The sequence below is a fragment of the Schistocerca nitens genome, chromosome 4, assembly GCF_023898315.1.
Source record: "Schistocerca nitens isolate TAMUIC-IGC-003100 chromosome 4, iqSchNite1.1, whole genome shotgun sequence".
Lineage (NCBI taxonomy): Eukaryota > Metazoa > Arthropoda > Insecta > Orthoptera > Acrididae > Schistocerca > Schistocerca nitens.
In genome coordinates this window covers 294,141,700-294,167,405 of record NC_064617.1, presented here as the reverse complement: position 1 = coordinate 294,167,405, position 25,706 = coordinate 294,141,700, and the positions used below count along the sequence as shown (strand labels likewise).

The 25,706-nt window shown below is 44.5% G+C and overlaps 1 protein-coding gene across 1 annotated transcript in view; it reads left to right on the top strand.

Annotated features, from left to right (window-relative positions):
• Nucleotides 1-25,706, top strand: part of LOC126251405 (ABC transporter G family member 20) — a 423,401-nt gene that overhangs the window by 320,484 nt on the left and 77,211 nt on the right. The window contains exons 4-6 of the mRNA XM_049951813.1: nucleotides 1,589-1,743; nucleotides 11,088-11,195; nucleotides 25,360-25,453. Of these exons, the coding sequence (XP_049807770.1) occupies nucleotides 1,589-1,743; nucleotides 11,088-11,195; nucleotides 25,360-25,453 (357 nt within the window). The remainder of the gene's footprint in view (nucleotides 1-1,588; nucleotides 1,744-11,087; nucleotides 11,196-25,359; nucleotides 25,454-25,706) is intronic.

Below are 25,706 nucleotides of genomic sequence, written 5' to 3'. Positions count from 1 at the left end.
CTTGCTGGCCAGGGTAGTTGACTTACACCTTCTAGAGCACGTTGGGTGGCACGGGATACATGCGGACGTGCATTGTCCTGTTGGAACAGCAAGTTCCCTTGCCGGTCTAGGAATGGTAGAACGATGGGTTCGATGACGGTTTGGATGTACCGTGCACTATTCAGTGTCCCCTCGACGATCACCAGTGGTGTACGGCCAGTGTAGGAGATCGCTCCCCACACCATGATGCCGGGTGTTGGCCCTGTGTGCCTCGGTCGTATGCAGTCCTGATTGTGGCGCTCACCTGCACGGCGCCAAACACGCATACGACCATCATTGGCACCAAGGCAGAAGCGACTCTCATCGCTGAAGACGACACGTCTCCATTCGTCCCTCCATTCACGCCTGTCGCGACACCACTGGAGGCGGGCTGCACGATGTTGGGGCGTGAGCGGAAGACGGCCTAACGGTGTGCGGGACCGTAGCCCAGGTTCATGGAGACGGTTGCGAATGGTCCTCGCCGATACCCCAGGAGCAACAGTGTCCCTAATTTGCTGGGAAGTGGCGGTGCGGTCCCCTACGGCACTGCGTAGGATCCTACGGTCTTGGCGTGCATCCGTGCGTCGCTGCGGTCCGGTCTCAGGTCGACGGGCACGTGCACCTTCCGCCGACCACTGGCGACAACATCGATGTACTGTGGAGACCTCACGCCCCACGTGTTGAGCAATTCGGCGGTACGTCCACCCGGCCTCCCGCATGCCCACTATACGCCTTCGCTCAAAGTCCGTCAACTGCACGTACGGTTCACGTCCACGCTGTCGCGGCATGCTACCAGTGTTAAAGACTGCGATGGAGCTCCGTATGCCACGGCAAACTGGCTGACACTGACGGCGGCGGTGCACAAATGCTGCGCAGCTAGCGCCATTCGACGGCCAACACCGCGGTTCCTGGTGTGTCCGCTGTGCCGTGCGTGTGATCATTGCTTGTACAGCCCTCTCGCAGTGTCCGGAGCAAGTATGGTGGGTCTGACACACCGGTGTCAATGTGTTCTTTTTTCCATTTCCAGGAGTGTATAACTGATTCGCCTCGATGGGCAATGGATCCATCTTCTTCAGTGCGGATGCACATTTACGTCTGACCTCCTGCGGGAATATCACACTGACGAGCATGAGGATATGTACAGGGACTGCAGATAGGTGGCGCTGGGTGGAAATGTGGCAGGCGCACCTAGAAAGTCGGCGCAGTTGCGATAAATACGGTGCCTGGGTGGTGCAGGGGTTAACGCAATTGCCTAGTAAGCAGGAGATTCGGGGTTTGAATCCCGGTCCGGCACAAATTATTACGTGTCTCTGCTGATTCCGTGTAGAGTCCCGATGGAGTTGAATCGATAGTCCCTTTCCTTTCCTTTCTCCATCTTGCATGTTCAGTTTAACATATGATCAGACATCTACCATACCGTTCACTTTATCGTACTTGCTGCACTGTTGTCACTGCGAGCAATCACACACTGACGCAATTTATTGAATGTAATCTTGTAGCATGCAGTGAAAACGCTCAATTGGCAGTGCTGTCCTACATCAGTAAAAGAATTTCTGTGAATGGTTTGCAGGAGATCGCGCTGTTCGGCGAGTTCTCCATCAAGGAGACGATGATGTACTTCGGCTGGATCTTCGGCATGAGCACCTCCGAGATCCACGAGCGGCTGCGCTTCCTGCTGGACTTCCTGGACCTGCCCAGCCAGAATCGGCTCGTCAAGAACCTCAGGTGAGCCGCCGTCGCTGTAGCCCCAGTGGTACGCTGTGGTCACAAGATTGCACGTTGGACTCCAGCGGTATTCAGTTGCTCGCTTCAGCGAGATGCGAGAAAATCATTGGAGTCCAATAACAGACCCATAATTTTGTCTAATCGGAATTGCACACAACACAAAATCCGCGGTACAAAATGAGAGAGGGAGTGTTGTGAATGTACAATAATAACTGAATGATACTATTAAGTCCAAACGTCCAGGGTAGCACAAAACTTTCTTACTGCTACAGTCTTTAATGGTGGCTACTTTGCACACTTGCAAATAAACAACTGTCTGATGGGGCGGCACTGTAACAAAGACGTGGTAACACAATAAGAATTAGCAAAAAATATTTATTAAGAGCACGTTGCAAAATGGTACTTAGATTGGTACTGTTTGATGCGTAACACCTGATTTCCTAAACCTAGTCCGCCCGCTTGGCTGGGTGGTAACGGGCATGCCTCCCATGCAGCTAGCCCGGGCTCGATTCCCGTCCGGGTTGGAGATTTTCTCCACCCACGGACTGCGTGTTGTGTTGTGCTCATTATCATTTCATTCTCCTCACTGCCACGCAAGTCGCCCAGTGTGGCGTCGACTGAAACAACACTTGCACTCGGCGGCCGAACTTCCCCGATTGGGGCATCACGGCCAACAATGCCATACGGTCATTTCATTTTTCCTGAAGCTAATACAATGATGTATAAATAACTTTGCTTTCTCTTGGCCGTCTTTGATGTTGTCGATATATCTGGATATAATATTGGAGACAGTCTGGGTTGATTCAAGTTCTCCACATACAGAGGCTGCTAAATCGTAAGGTAATCTTCGGAGTACTGTACTGAGCTAAATGAAGGAATAGACCTGAAACGCCTAACTGCTGGTGCGGAACTGGCCGAGTGTCCGGCGTGCGTCGTGTCTTAGTGCCTATCTGCGGAAGAATTCCATGTGCGTAAATGAGAGGTTTCGCAAAGTAGCCAGCAGTTGACAGCGGTCCATACTGACTGTACACGACACGCTCAAGGAAGGACGTGAAAGCAGGGAGAGGTCCGTGTTTGTGAGTGCTATCTGGAGGATGCTGAATGTAACTGAGAGATGCCAGGCGAGTGGTGATAGGCTTTCACCGTATTTGTTGTGTACCTCTTGCTGGATACACAGATGAGGGTATCATCTGGAGTGCCCCAGGGAAGTGTGATAGGTCCGCTGTTGTTTTCTATCTACATAAATGTACTTTTGGATAGGGTGGATAGCAATGTGCGGCTGTTTGCTGATGGTGCTGTGCTGTACGGGAAGGTGTCGTCGTTCAGTGACTGTAGGAGGATACAAGATGACTTGGACAGGATTTGTGATTGGTGTAAAGAATGGCAGCTAACTCTAAATATAGATAAATGTAAATTAATGCAGATGAATAGGAAAAAGAATCCCGTTATGTTTGAATACTCCATTAGTAACGTAGCGCTTGACACAGGCACTTCGATTAAATATTTGGGCGTAACATTGCAGAGCGATATGAAGTGGGACAAGCATGTAATGGCAGTTGTGGGGAAGGCGGATAGTCGTCTTCGGTTCATTGGTAGAATTTTGGGAAGATGTGGTTCATCTGTAAAGGAGACCGCTTATAAAACATTAATACGACCCAATCAGGTCGGATTGAGGGAGGACATAGAAGCAATTCAGAGACGGGCTGCTAGATTTGTTACTGGTAGATTTGATCGTCACGCGAGTGTTACGGAAAAGCTTCAGGAACTCGGGTGTGAGTCAATAGAGGAAAGGAGGCGTTCTTTTCGTGAATCGCTACTGAGGAACTTTAGAGATCCAGCATTTGAGGCTGACTGCAGTACAATTTTACTGCCGCCAACTTACATTTCGCGGAAAGACCACAAAGATAAGATAAGAGAGATTAGGGCTCGTACAGAGGCATATAGGCAGTCATTTTTCCCTCGTTCTGTTTGGGAGTGGAACAGGGAGAGAAGATGCTAGTTGTGGTACGAGGTACCCTCCACCACGCACCGTATGGTGGATTGCGGAGTATGTATGTAGATGTAGATGTAGAACCGGAAAGGACAGTTGTCAGTGAAAAATGTTAAAAATAAAAACAACAAAAGAAATTCGCATCCAGCGAGTGTTCACAAGTTCCTATCCGATTCATACGCGCGATCAGGAAATTCATCTGGATTCTTTTCTTAATTCAGTGAGGCTGTATTCACAGAGATAATTCTGTAATAGTAGTATTAGCAGGCACGGGTATAGAACTGAATCTAGATACACGGGCCGGATAAAAATATGCAAACATTGCGAGAAATGTGTGCTGGAACATAAATGCAGACGCTACCCAAGACTGCGGGTTCCACTGTTGTATCTGATCACGAACGGCACATGTGCAGTATGCTCAGTATGTTGCAAGTGTCAGTAGTGGTCGGAACAGGATCCTGTGTAGGGGAGAGTGCATTATGTCGAAGCTAAATGAAATCGAATGTGGGCAAATTGCTGGTGCCCTTATGGTGGATGCTCCCGTGACCAAGACAGCCTAAGTATTTGCTGTTTCAAGGGACACCACATCGAAGATTTATACCCCCTACAGAGAAAGTGGAAAAACGTCGTCCGCCAAGTCACAACGCTGACGAAAGTGTGTGTTGAGCGATCCTGTCGGACGGTCATTGAAAAGGATTGTGACGGAAAGTAAGGGGACGCCAGCTGCAAAAGTCGCTTCAGAACTAAATGTCGCGCTCGAGAACCCTGTCAGCGGCAACAGAACACGAAGTGAGTTCCGTAAGCATGGAATTCCAGGGCGAGCTGGAATTCCAGAACCACTCATCAGCGATGTGTACACCCAAAACGGGGAACCCATAAAATCTGGACTATGGAGCAATGGAAGAAAGTCATTTGGTCGGGTGAGTCTTGTTTCCCTCTGTTCCAGTTTCTGGCCGAGTTTACGTCCCAAGAGCGAAACGTGCGAAACGTGGCGGGAGTTCGGTGATTATTTGGGCAGCCACATCGTGATATTCGTGGGCCCTAGGGTTACTCGGGAAGGTCGCACTACTGCCTGACCAGTTTGGTTGGTCAGGTTCGTCCTATGCTACAATTTGTGTTCCCCGATAGTGAGGCTGTGTTCCAAGGCGGCAGTACCCCTTTTCATAAAGCTTGCATCGCCCGCGACTGGTTTTGTCAGCACGAGGCTAATTGTCACATCTCCCCTGACCACCAGAGTTACCAGATCTCAGTATTACTGAGTCTCTCTGGTCTACTTTGGACAGAAGTGTGCTTCATCGCTACATACCCCCATCATCGTTACGGGAACTTGCCACTATTTTGCTGGAAGAATGGCATAAAATTCCCTTCAGAATCATACAGGACCTTCATTTATCCTTTCCGAGACGACTGGAAGCTTTTTTTAAATAGCCTACCGTCGGTTTTCCCACGTTTTATCGGGTATGGTAATGTGCTGCGTTGTTGCTGTTTTATATTTGTCTGCGCCCTTGAATTCGTAATTCGCAAACAGCGCACTTCCATTTCCGTCATCCGAGCATGTCTTTCGGTTGGAACCGTAACTTTCAACACCACATTAGAAATTCCAATTTAATTTACATGTTGAACCCACCTTTTCGAGACTGGACACCCACCTTCATACGTGTTGCTTCTACAATGGTACAAATATAAAATCTTAGGAATCCGGTATGTAAAAGCACAAACTATGTGAAATAGTCAAATGGAATGTTTGAAACACTGCTCTGTGACAGGTTACGAATTCTTACGGCACAACTGATCGAGATAGCGCCTGGCAGTGAATTCAAATTTACACAGAGAAACGGTCAAATCCCGTCTGACCATACTCATTTAAGTTTTGTGTAATTTTCCTTCAATCATGAAGCCAAATGTCGGGATAGTTTCCCTTGAATAGCGCACGGATTCTTTTCTTGTGCTTCGTCACTAATAACCTCGTTGTGAACGGACGCTAAAGCGCATTTTCCATTCCTTGGATCTCGGAGGATCTAGAGGCGAGTTGAGTCTCTACTTCGGTGCTTGACACATACGCCGATACTAAAATTTGTATCCAGGCACCCGCTTCAGGGTCGGTTCTAGTATTTTCCCAGTAACGACGTTTACATATTACTAATGGACACTCAGACCTTGGTTTTAATCGTTTGCTAAAGCATTATGCTCGCCGCTATCTTAAAAAAGTCTGTGGATCGGACAGTGAGCTAAAAGGGCAACAGTAAAACGCGGCGATATCAAGGACTTCAAACTGCTTTGCCGATTCTGAAATTAGGTCGTAATTACAAATCGTGTGGAAGTGCTCTCGTTACGTACTAGCGACACCGAAGGCTAGCAATAACACACGATGGAAACTTCCAAGAACCTTGGCGGAACATCGCTTTCCAGCCAGCTGCGGCAGCCAACTATGTTTGCCATTTAATAGCATTCATCAGCACCTCCAGTTCTCTATGACTGAAGTGCATCGTAAATTTGTGATGTAGACAGACGTAAACACACTGTTTTCTACCTAGTAGCTTGCCATCATTCTGTAGTAGCAACAGTGCCACAACGACGCATCAGTTGGCTGCCATTTTTATGATTTCCTCAGCCAGTTACAAATTCCATGGGAATGGCCAAAACTATATCCACGTACACCAGCACATGAAAGGGAACAGGAAACATTTAATTTCCTTCAGCGTACACTCCACTGCATCTAATGATGATGATGCGTGTCGCCAGGCAGGGAGCTCCACCTACGGGGAGCCCGGCTCCATGGTACAAGTCATTTTCGCTGACGCCACTTCGGCGACTTGTGTGTCATATGAGCATGAAATGATGATGAAGGCAACACAACATCCAGTGCCCGAGCCGGCCGGGAATCGAACCCAGGACCGTCGCATGGCATTCTGACCTGCTGACAACTAAACTATGGAGGTGGACTTAGTCCGCTGCAGAAAAGTAATTTTTATCGATAGTTCACGTTATCTGGTTACAACTTTTTCAGTATGCAAATACTGCGACTCTTAATCAGTTTTCTGGGAACTGTACTGAATATCCCAAGAGAACAGATCATTTAAAACAAATGTACACTTAAGTGCCAAAGGAACTGGTATAGCCATCAGTATTCAAATACAGAGATATGTAAGCAGGCAGAATGCGGCGCTGTGTTCGACAATACCAATACACGGTGTTACAAAAAGGTACGGCCAAACTTTCAGGAAACATTCCTCACACACAAATAAAGAAAAGATGTTATGTGGACATGTGTCCGGAAACGCTTACTTTCCATGTCAGAGCTCATTTTATTACTTCTCTTCAAATCACATTAATTGTGGAATGGAAACACACAGCAACAGAAAGTACCAGCGTGACTTCACTTTGTTACAGGAAATGTTCAAAATGTCCTCCGTTAGTGAGGATACATGCATCCACCCTCCGTCGCATGGAATCCCTGATACGCTGATGCAGCCCTGGAGAATAGCGTATTGTATCACAGCCGTCCACAATACGAGCACGAAGAGTCTCTACATTTGGTACCGGGATTGCGTAGACAAGAGCTTTCATATGCCCCCATAAATGAAAGCCAAGAGGGTTGAGGTCAGGAGAGCCGTGGAATTGGTCCGCCTCTACCAATCCATCGGTCACCGAATCTGTTGTTGAGAAGCGTACGAACACTTCGACTGAAATGTGCAGGAGCTCCATCGTGCATGAACCACATGTTGTGTCGTACTTGTAAAGGCACATGTTCTAACAGCACAGGTATAGTATCCCGTATGAAATCATGATAACGTGCTCCATTGAGCGTAGGTGGAAGAACATGGGGCCCAATCAAGACATCACCAACAATGCCTGCCCAAACGTTCACAGAAAATCTGTGCTGATGACGTGATTGCACAATTGCGTGCGGATTCTCGTCAGCCCACACATGTTGAGTGTGAAAATTTACAATTTGATCACGTTGGAAAGAAACCTCATCCGTAAAGAGAACATTTGCACTGAAATGAGGATTGACACATTTTTGGATGAACCATTCGCAGAAGTGTACCCCTGGAGGCCAATCAGCTGCTGATAGTGCCTCCACACGCTGTACATGGTACGGAAACAACTGGTTCTCCCGTAGCACTCTCCATACAGTGACGTGGTCAGCGTTACCTTGTACAGCAGCAACTTCTCTGTCGCTGACATTAGGGTTATCGTCAACTGCAGGAAGAATTGCCTCGTCCATTGCAGGTGTCCTCGTCGTTCTAGGTCTTCCCCAGTCGCGAGTCGTAGGCTGGAATGTTCCGTGCTCCCTAAGACGCCGATCAATTGCTTCGAATGACTTCCTGTCGGAACACCTACGTCTGGAAATCTGTCTCGATACAAACGTACCGCGCCACGGCTATTGCCCCGTGCTAATCCATACATCAAATGGGCATCTGCCAACTCCACATTTGTAAACATTGCACTGACTGCAAAACCTCGTTCGTGATGAACACTAACCTGTTGATGCTACGTAATGATGTGCTTGATGCTAGTACTGTAGAGCAATGAGTCGCATGTCAACACAAGCACCGAAGTCAACATTACCTTCCTTCAATTGGGCCAACTGGCGGTGAATCGAGGAAGTACAGTACATACTGACGAAACTAAAATGAGCTCTAACATGGAAATTAAGCGTTCCCGGACACATGTCCACATAACATTTTTTCTTTATTTGTGTGTGAGGAATGTTTCCTGAAAGTTTGGCCGTACCTTTTTGTAACACTCTGTATAAGACAAGAAGTGGCCCGCTCGATTGTTAGATCTGTCACTGCTGCTACAATGACAGGTTATCAAGATTTAAGTTAGTTTGAACGTGGTATTATAATCGGCGCGCGAGCGATGCGACACAGCATCTCCGACATAGCGATGACGTGGGACCTTTCCCGTACGACCATTTCATGAGTGTACCTTGAATAGCAGAAATCCGATAAAATATCAAATGTCCGAAATCGCTGCGGCCGGAAAAAAGATCCTGCAAGAACGGGACCAACGACGACTGAAGAGAATCCTTCAGTGTGACAGAAGTGCAACCCTTCCGCAAATTGCTGCAGATTTCATTGCTGGGTCATCAACAAGTGTCAGCATGCACACCATTCAAAGAAACATCATCGATAAGAGGTTTCGGAGCCGAATGCCCACTCGTGTATTCTTGATGACTGCACGACACGAAGCCTTACCCCTCGCCTGCGCCCATCAACACCGACATTGGACTGCTGATGACTGGAAACATATTGGCTGGTCGGAAGAGTCCCGTTTCAAATTGTATCGAGTTGATGGACGTCTACGGGTATGAAGAAACCTCATGACTCCATCGACCCTGCATCTCAGCAGGTAACTGTTCAAGGTAGTGGAGGCTCTGTAATTGTGTGGGCCGTGTGCAGTTGGAGTAATATGGGACGAGTAATATGGGACCCCTGATACGTCAGTGTACGACTCTTGACAGGTGACACGTACGTAAGCCTCCTGTCTGATCACCTGCATCCATTCATGTCCACTATACATTCCAAACTCCCCAGACATGAACATTATTGAGCATATCTTGGATGCCTCTGCAACGTGCTGTTCAGAAGTGATCTCCACCCCCTCGGACTCTTACGGATTTATGGAGAGCCCTGTAGGATGCATGACGTTAATTCCCTCCAGAAATACGTCAGACATTAGTCGAGTCCATGCTATGTCATGTTGCTGAATTTCTGTCTGTTCTCGGGGATCCTACACGATATTAGACAGGTGTATCAATTTCTTTGGCTCTTCAGTGAATTTTGCCAAGCGTTTCTGCCTTCTTGTAACGATTTTAGAACTCGGCATAACAATTAAGCTCTCAATGCGATTGCTCATCGTACCTGGTAATAACGGAGGTACAATCAGTAACCAATGCACATATTTCATATTTTCTTTCTAGGATGGCTTGGTCGCTGGTTAGGGATCGCGGAATGACAGTAACTCGACCTTGGAAGTCCGCGAGAAATCAACGACACGATTCAAACACTCCACAGAACCTTTTCTCCCTCATGCTATTAGCTACCATCAAGAGATGGGCGGCACTCAAACAAAATCCTACGCAAGAGGCAGCTTACTTAAGGTGTCAACATATGTAAACAAACGGGACAGTCTTCAAACAGAAAGTGCTTTCGTCGCTAGTACAACGTTCAAGCACAGTCGCACGCACACACACACACACACACACACAGTGAGAGAGAGAGAGAGAGAGAGACCATACAAAAGTCGTAACAAACAAAACAAAAGACGTTAAACGTAATCTTTACACTTTCGTTGTTTTGGCTCACTTAGTATAATGAGAGTGTCTGTTTCTAGTAACCGGAAACAAGAAATTAGCGCCTCTCTACCTGGGCAAGATAGGTCGTGTGGAACTGTTTCTAAATACGGCACAGTCCAAATCCAGTGAAGATGCCTTTCATACTTTCCCGCCCGCTTTCCATTTAAGTGCCTTTCAGTCCATTTCCTTGCTCTTCTCTCCGTCCGCCGCCCCTGCCCCCCCTCCCCTACTTCGCTCTCCATCTTGATAATGTCTTTTGCCCCTCCTCACTTTTTACCCCAGTCACAGACTTGCAATGGAAACGGCACCCACGGCTCACGACCCGTCTGACGAATCCTAGTTTCGCCGCTGCTGTAGGGGACAAACGGATACACATGAACAGACAGTTGGTTCCTGTGTCAGCCGCGGATGAGAGATAGTGGCAGGCGTATCCGGAGCCCCATTTCATCCCATGTTAACATCCTCCAAGCGAGAATACGCCCACTGCTTGCCCGACGGGTACCTTGTTCGTAAATGTGAAACATTACTTCGTCTCATTACCGTTATTCTCCAGTAAATGTTTATAGGTCACAAGAAAATCGTAAATAAATAATCCTGTAGTGTACAGTTTCGTAGTTCTTGTGGTTCATTAGGAAACCTATAGAATCACAATTTTTGTGTCTTCTTTTAGTTATTGCTCCAATTTATTGCACTGTGTACCCTCCCGTTTGCACAAACCGTGTTACAAATAAATATAAACGATAGCGTACTGTTCGCATTCATCGGATATCGTATTTAACAGTGTACTTTAACGTCCGCTTGGCGCGCTCCTGTCGCAGTGTATAAGAAAATTAGTATGTGTGTCACCACTGTATGTGTTAAACTTGTAGTTTTAAGCTGCCAGGAATACAGTTGTTCACGGATATGTGCCTGTATTCTAGATTGTAAGGTTTCTGGTGAAGTATAGGAGAGGGCCTGAGAGTTCTGCTCTAGTGAGATCAAATAACTAGAAAATAAAAGACTGTGAAGAGAGTTCGTGTGACGGCAGCGTGGCATTTTGTGTTGTTTCAGCGGCGGTCAGCAGCGGCGGGTGTCGTTCGCCGTGGCGCTCATGCACGACCCGGAGCTGCTCATCCTGGACGAGCCCACGGTCGGCGTCGACCCCCTGCTGCGTCAGAGGTCAGTGTCAACAGCGACACGCAAACAACCAACAGTTCTAGAGCAATCAATGCAAAACCTCAGCCGTCATGAACACTAACTATCTGTTGTACGAGGCGTGTTTTTTTAAGTAAGTACCGTTTTGAAATAAAAAAAAAAGACGTGCTAAGATATCTCAATAATTTTGTTTTTACATGAAAGCCTGTACCTTAATCTACTTTTCTACACAATTTCCGTCAATATTGAGGCACTTGTCATAACGTTGTACCAGTTTTTGAATACCCTCCTCGTAGAAGTCTGCCGCCTGACTTGTTAACCACTGCATCACCACTGTTTTGACTTCGTCGCCATCTTGAAGACGCTGACCGCCCAGGTGTTTCTTCAAGTGCAGGAACAGACGGTAGTCACTGGCCGCAAGATAGGGGTTGTACGGAGGATGATCTAGAGTTTCCCATCGAAAAGATGTGATCTTTGGTCTGATTCGCCACATGCGGACGGGCATTGTCTTGCAGCAAAACGATGTCCCTGCTCAACTTCCATGGACTGTTGCTTTGATTCTGGTGTGACGTAGGGCACCCATGTTTCATCGCCCGTAACAATTTGGCTTCAGAAATCACCTCCGTCGTTGTGGCACTGTCTAAAAGTTTGGTTTTGTGCACGTCCGTCAACATTTTCGGTACCCAACGTGCGCACAAATTGCGGTAATTAAAGTGCTCGGTCACAATGCCATATAAAACACTACGACAAACATTAGGAAAGTCATCCCGCAGGGAGGAAATCGTAAAGCGTCTGTTTTTTCTCACCTTATTGTCCACTTTCTGCACCAAAATTTCATTAACGACCGAAGGACGCCCACTCCGTTGTTCATCATGCACATTTGTGCGGCCATCTTTAAATGCTCTTACCCACTTTCTTACCATTCCATCACTCTTAATGTTTTCTCCGTAAACTGCACAGATCTCACGATGAATATCGATCGCGTTTAGGCCTTTAGCACTAAGAACTCGTATAACATCCGGTACTTCACAGTCGGCGGGACTCACGATTATCGGAGGCATCTTCAACACTCAGTACACAACGTAAACAAGGAAGAATCAGACTGTAATGGCATCAGTGTGTAGATTAAGGTACAGGCTTTCATGTAAAAAATAAAATTATTGAGATATCTTAGACGTCTTTTTTTAATTTCAAAACGGTACTCACTTAAAAAACACGCCTTGTAATATTTATAGTGATATGAAATGTAAATAAACAACAGGTAGCATTAGTGTAGTTAACGGTTTTCATGTACATAAACCATAGCTGTTAATTGTATTTCTAGTAATATGCAAAAACACATACTCCCCAAGAACTCCTTAAGTCAACATCCTCCACGTTTGAATAATGAAACAAGAGATTTTTTAAGCTGTTACTCCCTCATCTTCAAGCAGATAGTCTTGTTACTTCTTCTTCTTCTTCTTCTTCTGTTTCTTCCTTCTTAAATTGTTAGGAATTCTCCTGTTACGTACTCTTTTTTGGTGAATATAAGATATTTTCGGAGACAATAACGCAAAGACTCTATATTGTTGGAGGAGCAAACTGGGTTCAGGAACGGTAAGTCCTGCTCAGACAACACATTCGTCATCAGTCAGATAATTGAAAAGCATGTGAAATTTAATACAGCAGCACACGTGTTCTTTAGTCACTAAATGTCAGCCTTTGACAATGTAGACAGGAGAACTGGTGGGAAATAATAAACGGGAGAGGCATACTACACCATTTCTTAAAAGTAACCCAATAAGTGTATCCAGACTCAGAAATTGCCGTAGATGGAGAAGAGAATACAACAAATGTACGCAGTTTTTTTCGATACTTTTTAATGTCTATCCCCATCAATCCAAAAAGTTTCGAGATTGGATTAATAGAAAATAAGGAAACGTGAAGGTGATGGTTTTAATGCTTCAGATGTGTGGGTAGTCCTTCGCTCCTGCTTGAGTACAACATACAGTACATTCAGAGAGACATGTGAAACTTTGTGAAAAGTCTTTTTTCGAATGTTTTTCAACTCGCGTGTCACATTGGCTTGAATGTCATCAAAGCATTGTCCCTTCATGTGAATTCCTGCACTTTTTCGTCACCCGTGATGATTTTTTACCGAACAGAACTGTACGTGTTTTGCTGTTCATTCAAGTCCCGGCGCGCGTCCAAGTGTTGTCTTTGTTCTGCAGTCAATGTGTGCACGAAATACTTCACACACATTTTTCTCTTCTTCAAAACACTCTGGAGAATCCTGAACACTTGAAAGACAACAACGTTGACACATACGGCCGCACGTCCACTACTTAACACCGTCTGCTCATAGCTCACTATCTGAATATACATTTGTTGTTTGCAGTTATTAGTTCAGGCTACGATGGCAGTTACTTTCCTAACGTCACTTATATGCCATGAAAAAAATCAATCTCGGAATATAATGCACGGACAGCATATATTGATATGTTGGTGCAATGGCGAAAAGAATAGAGTTTTACACGCATAACTTTAATTAACGAAATTACTTAGTGAGAACACTCTTTGCTAATGACCAACTCTTTATGGCTGACAGTAAGGACCCGCTTCCAAAATCCATTTATAAAGTAAATGTAAATGCCAAGAGCCATAAATTAACATCCTCAACCCAAAGAAACAATGAAATTATGACTTTTAAAGGTCAAGACCCGATCTCAAGCAACTTGTAATAAACTACCAGAAAATAGGGAAGTACTCCGTTTGCAGGCCACAAGTGGCCCATCGGGACCACCCGACCGCCGTGTCATCCTCAGTTGAGGACGCAGATAAGAGGGGCGTGTGATGAACACACCGCTCTCCCAGTTGTTACTATGGTTTTCTTTGACCGGAGCCGCTACTATTCGGTCGGGTAGCTCCTAAATTGACATCACGAGGCTGAGTGCACCTCGAAAAATGGCAACAGCGCACGGCGACCTGGATGGTCACCCATCCAAGTGCCGGCCACGCCTGACAGCGAATTCACTTCGGTGATCTCACGGGAACCGGTGTATCCACTGCGGCAAGGCCGTTGCAGGAAATATATACCAAATACTGGCAAATTCAGTTGCATTAGTGAGGCAATATTAAGAACGCTGAATAAAAGGTTGAGAAAACAAACGCTACGAACGTTCTACTAAACGATGGCAATGTCAGATATGTTTTACGGCAGTGAGACTTGGACATAACAGCTGTCTAGATATTAAAAGATTTTTTATCACAGTTTTTAAATTTTAATAACTTACATAAAGACCGCTTTCTCCATTCCTGACAATGTTAGCTTTGCTAATAATAGGCGCAACTGAACTAAGAATACAAACTGTAGAAACGAGGCTTTTAATAAGAACAGCTGGCTGTAGATTGTCTGATATGATAAGGAATACAAAAATCAGGCAACAAATGGATTTAGAAGCACAAATGAACAGATCAAAGATTACAGAAACAAATGAAGAAATCGTATAAGGAGAGTAGATAAAAATATAATTCCCAAAATAATAATGAACTATCGGCCAATAGGGGAAAAAATCAGTAGGTAGACCAGGAAAGAGGTAAAGAGATGAAACGGAAACTAACTTCAGATAATACAGGCACTGAATGATAGGACTTAACAGGCAAAGGCCTAAAACTAGAAGGAAGGAGGAAGGAGAAGAAGAACAAACAAGAATATTTACCTGAAGGTGAGGGAATAATGCCTTCAGAACTCCTCTTGGAACAAATAAATAATATTATTCAACATTTGATTCCGCAGTCGCTATGAAATTGTTAGAGGTTACACCATGTTTCTCTCTGGGCAGCAAGGTTTTTGCCAAAAATTTAAGTTTATTTTCTTATCAGGAGTGGTTATTTTCGTCCTTAGAGGCCGTTTATAAATGAAACCTAAAATAATGAGAAACATATATCGAATGTATAAGGCTTAAACCAAAATGCAAGTTGTATAATAGTGTCGAATATAATGCAGTATGTTTTAACAGTTAAAATTATTACAATTCAATAATATTTTTTAACTTTCAGATATAATGTTAAATGGGTCTTCGATCACTTCTTGGTAGAATAACTTCATAAGTATAACTGAAAAGCACAAAATGGTAGATGTTCTACAGTATTAATTTATTTAGTTAGTCGGTTTTCAGCTTACAAGGCCGTCATCAAACTTTAACTAACTGTCCTTATTTAGGGTACGATATTAATGAACAACACTGGAAAGGATGTTACGCATAGTTAAGTGTAAACGTGGAGTAAATATTATCTTTGATAGTGTAGCAGTAAAGTAATTGTTAATGATCAACAGCAAATAACTATAAAGCGAACAAATCAGAAAAAAACATTGAAACTAAAACTCGAAAATAACATTACGTTCGTGTGTGCGCACGTAAGAGGAAGGGAGGATGACAACATTAGCCAGTGACATTTGTGTTTGTAACTCACTCTCTATGTATAATACTTTATCCACGTTTTTCACCAGCATTGTACCATCTTTGACGATGATAGTAAGTTAAAGTATGATGATGGCCTCGCAAGCCAAAAACCAGTAAGCCAAATAAATTAATACTGTAGAATATCCACAATATTGTACTTTTCATTTAAGTTTCGGATATGAAATATAGACTCATTTCCAGTCGGGCACACAGTTTTAATCTGCCAGGAAGTTTTATAGCCGGCCGAAGTGGCCGTGCGGTTAAAGGCGCTGCAGTCTGGAACCGCAAGACCGCTACGGTCGCAGGTTCGAATCCTGCCTCGGGCATGGATGTTTGTGATGTCCTTAGGTTAGTTAGGTTTAACTAGTTCTAAGTTCTAGGGGACTAATAACCTCAGCAGTTGAGTCCCATAGTGCTCAGAGCCATTTGAACCATTTGAAGTTTTATAGACTCATTGATGATGACACAGATATGCTGAAGATTATTTGTAGAAGTGAAAGAGGAAGGCTGGAAATTTTCTGCTATTGCATGAACAGGTGGATATTACCTCTATCATTACTCTGCAAGTAGTATTACTGGAGGACACGACAAACCAATGAATTATCATCAACACGAGTGTTGAAATATCCTGACAGTTTAAAACTATTCAACAGAGCGAAATTTGACCCCGATACACGTTTTTAATCTGCCAGGAACTTTCAAAACAATGAATATTCCGCTACAGAGCGAAAAATTCAATCTGTGGACGTATATTCTTATTTCAAAAGTCGTATTTAGATAGTCATATACCATGCATATTTCAGAAAATCAGTCTGGGAGACTGAAGCAGGTAACAGAGACGTTGTATCCGTTGTCGTAATGTGTCTGCCTTTTGAGATAACATTCTTCACGGTGGTAATGTTGTCTTCCGTGGCTGCCGCGGATGCTTGAACCGCATACGAAGAATCCGTCACATTAATGATGTTGTCCTTACAATCCTCAATAAAATCATATGTTGCGTGCCAGTCATATCGCTGTCACTTCATTCCACTGTCTTACGATGACGAAGAGGCATTACTTTGACAGTTTGAGTAAACAGTTCAACATGCATTCGTCGCTCCTACCTGACGTTATACATCTAGAACCCTTCCAAAAGTTCGAAATACGTCTGTTTCGAAATATGTTCAAAGTTGCGAGCGTAACAAAGCGTAAATCTGATCTGCTTCTAATTGAAGATCTTCGTCACAACACTATCAACACACTTATGTTTCGGAACAGCTTTGTGGTTTCTTTTTACATTTACGTGACTGATCTGTAATTCACACTCAAGTGTCAGGCAGAGGGTTCACTGAATCTCCTTCAAACTACACCTCTACCGCTCCATTCTCTAACACCGCGCGGGAAAAACGATCACTTAAATTTTTCGTGCGAACTCTGATTTATTTTATTACGATTATCATTTCTGCCTATGTATGTGGGCGTCAACAAAATATGGTAATTTAAATTTCGTCAAAAGATCTCACCGTAACAAAAAACGTCTATTTGATTTAACGATTGCCACACCATCTCGCGTATCATATCTGTGGCATTCTCTCTCCCGTTTCGTGATAATACAAAACGAACTGCCCTTCTTTGAACTCTTTCGATGTCCTCCGTCAATCCTCTCTGTGAGGATCCCATACTGCACAGCAATATTCTAGCACAGCACGGACAAGCGTAGTGTAGGCAGTCTCTTCAGTACAATTGTATGTTACAAGCCAGCGTTTCTCAGCCACCGTGTCGCGACACATTGATGTGTTGTGAAAACACGTCAGTCGTGTTGTGAGATTTTTAAGATCATCTAATCTTCCGCACATAAAAAATGTATCACCAAATCGTTTCTTGGAATATCCCAGCAATTTGCAAGAGGTAGCTCATCACTAAGTGAGTAATACGTATAATAATAACAAAAAAGTATGTGCCTTATGTGTTTGCTTTTTTACATCTATGAAAAAAATCACCTGTAACGGTGTCACGAAAGTACTTTGGTGCGCCCCAATGGAACGCGGTTCTAAGCGATCTGTCAGTGAAGCGTACCCTTTATTTCGCCTTCTCCGCAACATTGTCTATTTAAGCTGTTCGTAACTATAGCCGTTAGATATTTAGTTGAATTCGCAGCCTTTGCATTCGTGTGATTTATCGAGTAACCGAAATTTAACGGAATCCTTTTAGTTCAAAAATGTTCAAATGTGTTTGTGTATGTGTGTGTGTGTTTTGTCCTTATGTTTAAGTGAGATTAAGTCTTCCCACGCCCGGGTTCCCGGGTTCGATTCCCGGCGGGGTCAGGGATTTTCTCTGCCTCGTGATGACTGGGTGTTGTGTGACGTCCTTAGGTTAGTTAGGTTTAAGTAGTTCTAAGTTCTAGGGGACTGATGACCATAGATGTTAAGAAGTCCCATAGTGCTCAGAGCCATTTGAATTTTTTTTTTAGATTAAGTAGTGTGTAAGCCTGAGGACCGGTGACACCAGCAGTTTCGTCCCATATGAACTTACCATCACCACCAAAGTTTCAAATCAGCTTACACTCCGTTGCAGACTGAAAACATTCTGAAAATAAATCTGCAACGGCTGAACACAGCTTAGCGGAAAGCATACGATCGATTTCGTAACGACGTCTCTCAATCTGCTCAGCTAATGGATTCTAGAACAGCATTACTAAGGACGCAATTGGGACACGAGTGTCAGCGAATCTTGTAATCGAGGTAAGGGTGCTGCCCCAGCGCAGCTTGGCAACCTGCATTTGAACGGGAGTTGCCACAAACTGTCTGCATCGCAGCGGTGGACGGCGGGCACAAGTTAACAACTACGTAAACACTCGACCGGGCCGTTGAACTGTTGCGGAGCGGCAGTTGTGAGATTAAATTCCAGCCACCGACACCTATATTTCTAAGGAGACGGACTGTGATACAGTGACACTTCGTCAGAAAAGGAAATAAAAGCGGCGCTCTTACTGCGATGTAGTGCGGCAAGGTGCCTCTGAAGATTTTATTGCATTTTTACACGTTCCTTTTCGTTACGTATCTTATCGGCATATATTTGGTTCAAATGGCTCTGAGCACTATGGGACTCAACCGCTGAGGTCATTAGTCCTCTAGAACTTAGAACTAGTTAAACCTAACTAACCTAAGGACATCACAAACATCCATGCCCGAGGCAGGATTCGAACCTGCGACCGTAGCGGTCTTGCGGTTCCAGACTGCAGCGCCTTTAACCGCACGGCCACTTCGGCCGGCGCATATATTTGCATTCGGGCTTCTTAGATCAGAAAAAATTAAAGCCTTGGTAAATGAACGCTACAGTTCATTACTGACCGTGCCACTGCTGCAGACCGAGTGGGCTCAGTGCCAGTTCTAATGTGTGAGATCCTTACGGTTGCCGTTATCCACCTAATGGACGTCGTTAAGTCTCAGCTCGGTAATGCAGTTCTGCCGCCTCAGAAGGGACCAGAAGCCCCCATCATTCGTTACTCCCAGCTGGCGTCGAAATGTAGGCAAGGAATAAGTTGAAAACTATTTTCTTTGTGGAAATGTCTGTAGGAGTTGCCTTAGTGTAGATGAAAGCTCCATAAAGTCGTAAAGAGATCTTTCATTGCTCGCCGGTAGAATGGTTTCCCGTTTAAAACAGAAATATATAAAACCGTGGACGTACTGTTTCTCGTTTAGCAAGCAATCTTCTGCCAACATCTGACCACCATCACGAATCAGCTACTGGTTGCCTGTCTGTACACGCGGTAACCCACGGATTTTTCAGTCTGCGTCTGTTGTTGTAGGAACAACATAGTCTAGCTTTAGTAAGGAGCCCCTCCGTTTTAATTTATCCTCCAGTCTAAAATTAACAATGCGCGCCGATTGTTACATCTATATTTCTTACGGTCAATCAAGATCGTATAATTCACTACATCCACTGTGTATGACGAATTACAAATGTGATTTAAACTGGCGAAAATTGCCGCATTAAATCCTTAACGAAAACACTGAATCAAAACAGATTATTTTCCTACCTGAATTTTCAAGAAGACCTAACACCAAAAGCCGGCTGGTGTGGCCGAGCGGTTCTAGGCGCTTCAGTCTGGAACCGCGCAACCTCTACGGTCGCAGGTTCGAATCGTGCCTCGGGAATGGATGTGTGTGATGTCCTTAGGTTAGTTAGGTTCAAGTAGTTCTAAGTTTAGGGGACTGATGACCTAAGATGTTAAGTCTCATAGTGCTCAGAGCCATTTGAACCATTTTTGAACCTGGCACCAAAAACCTTTAAAAACAACAGTAATTAGATATATTAATCTTTCTGCATCACCGATTATTCTACCATTACAGAACCAGTAATTCAGTTCCCATACACTCCTACATCTCCTTATTTTCGTTTCTGGTTCAAAAAATGGTTCAAATGGCTCTGAACACTATGGGACTTAACATCTGTGGTCATCAGTCCCCTAGAACTTAGAATTACTTAAACCTAACTAACCTAATGACATCACACACATCCATGCCGGAGGCAGTATTCGAACCTGCGACCGTAGCGGTCACGCGGTTCCAGACTGAAGCGCCTAGAACCGCACGGCCACACCGGCCGGCCGTTTTCGTTTCTGTCTGCCACGTATGTTTCGAAGTACTTTAGTCGTTTATTCAAGTAATAACTGTTTCAGTCTATTCGTTTACCTGTCATTGCTTGTTCTTCATTATTCATAGACACACCTGCGGCTCTAAATAGTCGTTTCTGCCTGTCACTTACACTAACAGCTCATTTACCCTTTAATTATATAATAAATATCTCATTATAATTACATAAATCAAACTTTTTAGTGGTATGCATACTGTCAACTCATGGGAACACTTGCCGCTTCTATTGTTTACTTGCTTCCCTTACTTATGCTTGTAACTATTTTATTCTGTGATTTAATGCAACTCATATCAAACATTGCAACGTAGCAAAGTGTGATATCTAACATCTTCATACTACTTGTACTAACGTTCAGTGTTTGTTTACTGTGAAACTAAATGCACCTACATACTGTATCTCTCTCTCTCTCTCTCTCTCTCTCTCTCTCTCTCTCTCTGTGTGTGTGTGTGTGTGTGTGTGTGTGTGTATTTTAGCTCAATAAATTGTACGCATCGGAATGAATTTATCGTGAATACCCTTTCGTTTCGTAAGCATTTCGGAAACTTTTACGCAAATTTCCGTTATTTCCGCCAACACCACAAACCTAGCGTTTAGCTGGACATTGTACAGAAACTAACGTTACTGTAACAATTCCATCTAATGATGTGCCTGCAGTGGATAGAAAACTAGTTAATGGCAAAATAAATGTTATCAAATTCAAAAAGTGACGGGCTAAATATTTATACCTACATAAATTCGCCTCCATGCAGTGTTTCGCTCTTGCATCTGTTCTCCCTTTTACAATTTCAACGTTTCAACTGCTCTGCATAGTATCTGAAAAGCCAACTGTTTTCATATTTGTGGTGAAATGGAAAATATTCACATTCGTAACGTCAGCTTCTTCAATTTTAAGGCACTAACAAAAGACGTCTAATCAGGTAAAAAATTTAATCAGGTAAAAAAATACTGCAACTGAATTTCCTCTCTCTTTAAAGTGTCTCTTTTAATTACTATCCCAAATAGCAAAAATGGTGGCCGAAGTGCTTAGCTGGACGTTGTACACTTACAACTTTTAGAAATTTACTATCAATCCTGGTATCCAATATTAAGCATACGCACATGTTTATTTTTCTGCTAATCCACACTACACTATCAGGCATAATCTAATACAACCCAAACAGCGTATAATTTATACGTATGCAGCACTTTGTGTTTCGCTACTGGCTATTTTCTTTAACTTGCACAGGAGGAAAGTGATTATAATAGTAAGAACAGATCGTTTGGACTATACTTATACCGAAAAATTACGAACTGCATTGCAAGAGCAAACGGTACGACAACATTTACGTTACAACGCAGCACTTTATCTTTTTCCCCAGTAATGTCCTCTGCGCTTAGAGAAATCCTCTTTCTGTATACAGTATTTTTATTGCGTCGATTACACATGACAAAGTTAAAAATTTGTATCAGACCTGGATTCGAACATTGATCCCTGTCTTTCGTGACAGTACGTTACCAATACCGCTCAAATCGTAAACGCCTCATCACCATTATTTATGATATACGTCTGCTTGTTGGTCAGGTTACCTCCCCTACAATCTTAGCAACTATTTGCACAATAAATCGGTTTTTTGTATTGTAGAAACGATTCGTAAATAATCGTACTTCGTTGGCTCACGTTTCTCTTCAAAACTTCCGAGACTCAGTCGTTTCCGAACAGGGCTCCTTACCTCAAAGTTGTGTGGCTCCCTTCCTCCATCCTACTGAAAGTCTGTATCGTGGTCAAGGAAACATCCAGTGTACCAAAATAATAGAAGAGGAATACTTTTCCAACAGCATTAGTATGTCGAATAAAAATTGCCTCCTCTGGTAGGAATGCCCCCGTTTGCTGCGTGGGTGAGACTATGCAAGTAAACCGGCACCCGCGAGGCTTTAAAGAAACCGAACTGCCGTATATGAAACGTCATATCTCCCGAACTATGTGCCGTAAGATGAAATAATTTTGCAGTTACATGAGCAGCATATGTGAATACCGTCTGCAAAACGTGCTGTGAATAGAGCCATTAGTAAAGAAGTAATAAATAAAAACGTCATGCTGCACTTTTACTACATGAACATCGAAAATGTGGTTAGGGTAAAAGTTTCCCCTTTCACCTTTTTGTTGGGGATGCCAGCGAGAAAAAGTTTCTTAAAGGCTTGAAATTATGCGTGAAGTTTGTCGGAAGTCGGTAAATCCTCTCATTCTCAAGTACTGGATGAATATACACTAGTGGCCATTAAAATAGCTACACCACGAAGATGACGTGCTACAGACGCGAAATTTAACCGACAGGAAGAAGATGCTATGATATGCAAATGATTGGCTTTTCAGAGCATTCGTACAAGGTTGGCGCCGGTAGCGACACCTACAACATGCTGACATGAGGAATGTTTCCAACCGATTTCTCATACACAAACAGCAGTTGACCGGCGTTGCCTGGTGAAACGTTGTTGTGGTGCCTCGTGTAAGGAGGAGAAATGCGTACCACCACGTTCCCGACTTTGATGAAGGTCGGATTGTAGCCTATCGCGATTGCGGTTTATCGTATCGCGACAATGCTACTCGCGTTGATCGAGATCCAATGACTGTTAGCAGAATATGGAATCGGTGGGTTCAGGAGGATAATACGGAACGCCGTGCTGGTAATATGGCGGTGTGTATCACAAGTATGTCGGCGCATGCGGAGCAGCGTGCTATAATCGAGTTTCGATTTGGAAGGGTTCGTCCACACACGGAGCACCCACGCCTTCAGGGTGACAACGTCAGTCCACACACGAGCGCTGCGACAATTCTATGCCTTGAGTTCACTGTCATGGATCATCCTCCATAAGGTTTTGACTTGGCCCCATCCGATTTTCATCCTTTTCAAAAAACGAAGAACATCTTGGAGTACATCACTTTGATAGTAATGAAGAGGTATAAGCGGACGTGAAGTTGTGGCTCCGTCAACAAAATAAAATATTCTACAGGACACTATCGACAAACTGGTCTCTCGTTGGGAGAAATGTCTTCGTCGTCAGGGTGACTAAGTTGAGAAATACACTCATGCTGCCGGCCGAAGTGGCCGTGCGGTTCTAGGCGCTACAGTCTGGAACCGCGTGACCGCTACGGTCGCAGGTTCGAATCCTGCCTCGGGAATGGATGTGTGTGATGTCCTTAGGTTAGTTAGGTTTAAGTAGTTCTATGTTCTAGGGGACTGATGACCTCAGACGTTAAGTCCCATAGTGCTCAGAGCCATTTGAACCATTTTTTTGAACACTCATGCTCATAAATTAAGGATAATGCTGATAAATGGTGAAACAACACTCTAGTGGGTGCTTCCAGAATGAGATTTTCACTCTGCAGCGGAGTGTGCGCTGATATGAAACTTCCTGGCAGATTAAAACTGTGTGCCCGACCGAGACTCGGACTCGGGACCTTTGCCTTTCGCGGGCAAGTGCTCTACCATCTGAGCTACCGAAGCACGACTCACGCCCGGTACTCACAGCTTTACTTCTGCCAGTACCTCGTCTCCTACCTTCCGCGAAAGGCAAAGGTCCCGAGTTCGAGTCTCGGTCGGGCACACAGTTTTAATCTGCCAGGAAGTTTCACTCTAGTGGGTGGTTTGCCGGTTTAAATCACCTCGGGGTATGACCATGTGGTGCATTTGACCTACAGTCGTCGCACGGTGGCTCTGGCAGCAGTTCATATAGGGAGAGGTGTGTTGGTGCATCTCAGAACACGGTGCAGCGAGTAAGTGTGTAGACGTTTTCAGACGTGCTAATGGTGACTGTGTGTTGAAAATGGCTCAAAGAACACATATTGATGACGTTATGAGGGATAGAATACTAGGGCGACTGGAGGCTGGTCAGAGACAGCAGGTCGTAGCACGGGCCCTCCGGGTACCACAAAGTGTGATCTCAAGATTATGGCAACGATACCAGCAAACAGGAAACGTGTCCAGGTGCTACAGTACGGAACGTCCACAGTGTACAACACCACAAGAAGATCGATATCTCACCATCAGTGCCCGCAGACGGCTACGGAGTACTGCAGGTAGCGGGTCCTTACTGCAGCCACTGGAGCAGTTGTCTCCAGACACACAGTCTACAGACGACTGCACAGACATGGTTTATTCGCCCGGAGACCTGCAAGATGCATTCCACTGACCCCTGGTCACAGGAGAGCCCGTAAAGCTTGAATAGTGATTCTCGACGGGTTTTCATCTTGCGTGAACCAGGAACCAGATACCAACCCTTTAATATCCTTGAAAGCGACCTGTGTGGAGGTCGTAGTTTGATGGTGTGGGGTGGGATTATGATTGGTGCACGTACAACCCCTGCATGTCTTTGGCAGAGGAACTGTAACAGGTCAGGTGTATCGGGACGTCATTTTGCACCAGTATGTCCGCCTTTTCAGGGGTGCAGTGGGTCCCACCCTCCTGATGGATGATAACGCTCGGTCCCACCGAGCTGCCATGTTGGAGGAGTACCTTAAAACAGGAGATAACAGGCGAATGTAGTGGCCTGCCTGTTCTCCAGACCTAAACCCCATCCAGCAAGTGTGTGATGCTCTCGGTCGACGTATCGCTGCACGTCTTCAAACCCCTGCGACACTTCAGGAGCTCCGACAGGCACTGGTGCAAGAATGGGAGGCTACACCCCAGAAGCTGCTCGACCACCTGATCCAGAGTATGCCAACCCGTTGTGCGGCCTGTGATCATATCCCATACTGATGTCGGGGTACTTGCGCAGTAAACAGTAGCGTTTTGTAGCACATGTGTTTCGGGACGGTTTTCTCAACTTATCACCAATACAGTGGACTTACAGATCTGTGTTGTGTGTGTTCCCTATGTGCCTATGCTATTAGCGCCAGTTTTGTGTAATGCCACGTTGTGTGGCACCACATTCTGCAATTATCATTAATTTATGAGCATGACTGTAAATATGTAGACATGAAAGATAAAGATGTAGAATGTTAACCATGTTCGTTTTATTGAAAAAGCTTTAAGAGAATTCACATAAAGAATTCGGAGGATCTTTCTCTAGCAGTCATTTTTGTCATTACTTTTTGTTGCAGGTGGTTGAGTGACGTTTGTATGTGTATGTTGCAGTATCTGGAATCATCTGGTGAACATCACCAAGGACGGCAACAAGACGGTCATCATCACGACGCACTACATAGAAGAGGCTCGGCAAGCGCACGTGGTACGTACTGAAAGAAGCCCTTGGTCTCAGACAAATTTTAGCCTAGCGGCTCCGTCTAGTACGCAGTCTGCGTCAGTGAAATAAAGTACGACTATCTATACACTGAGCATAGTGAAATGTGCTCTTTGCCAAACGTCAAACTGAGATTTTTACTTTACTTTCCTACAATGCTGTTTGCTTGCGTTACGTGCTAAGAGGGAAACTTTAATGTTACATAAATTTGCCATTTTTCTACAAATTTATGTATTATTAG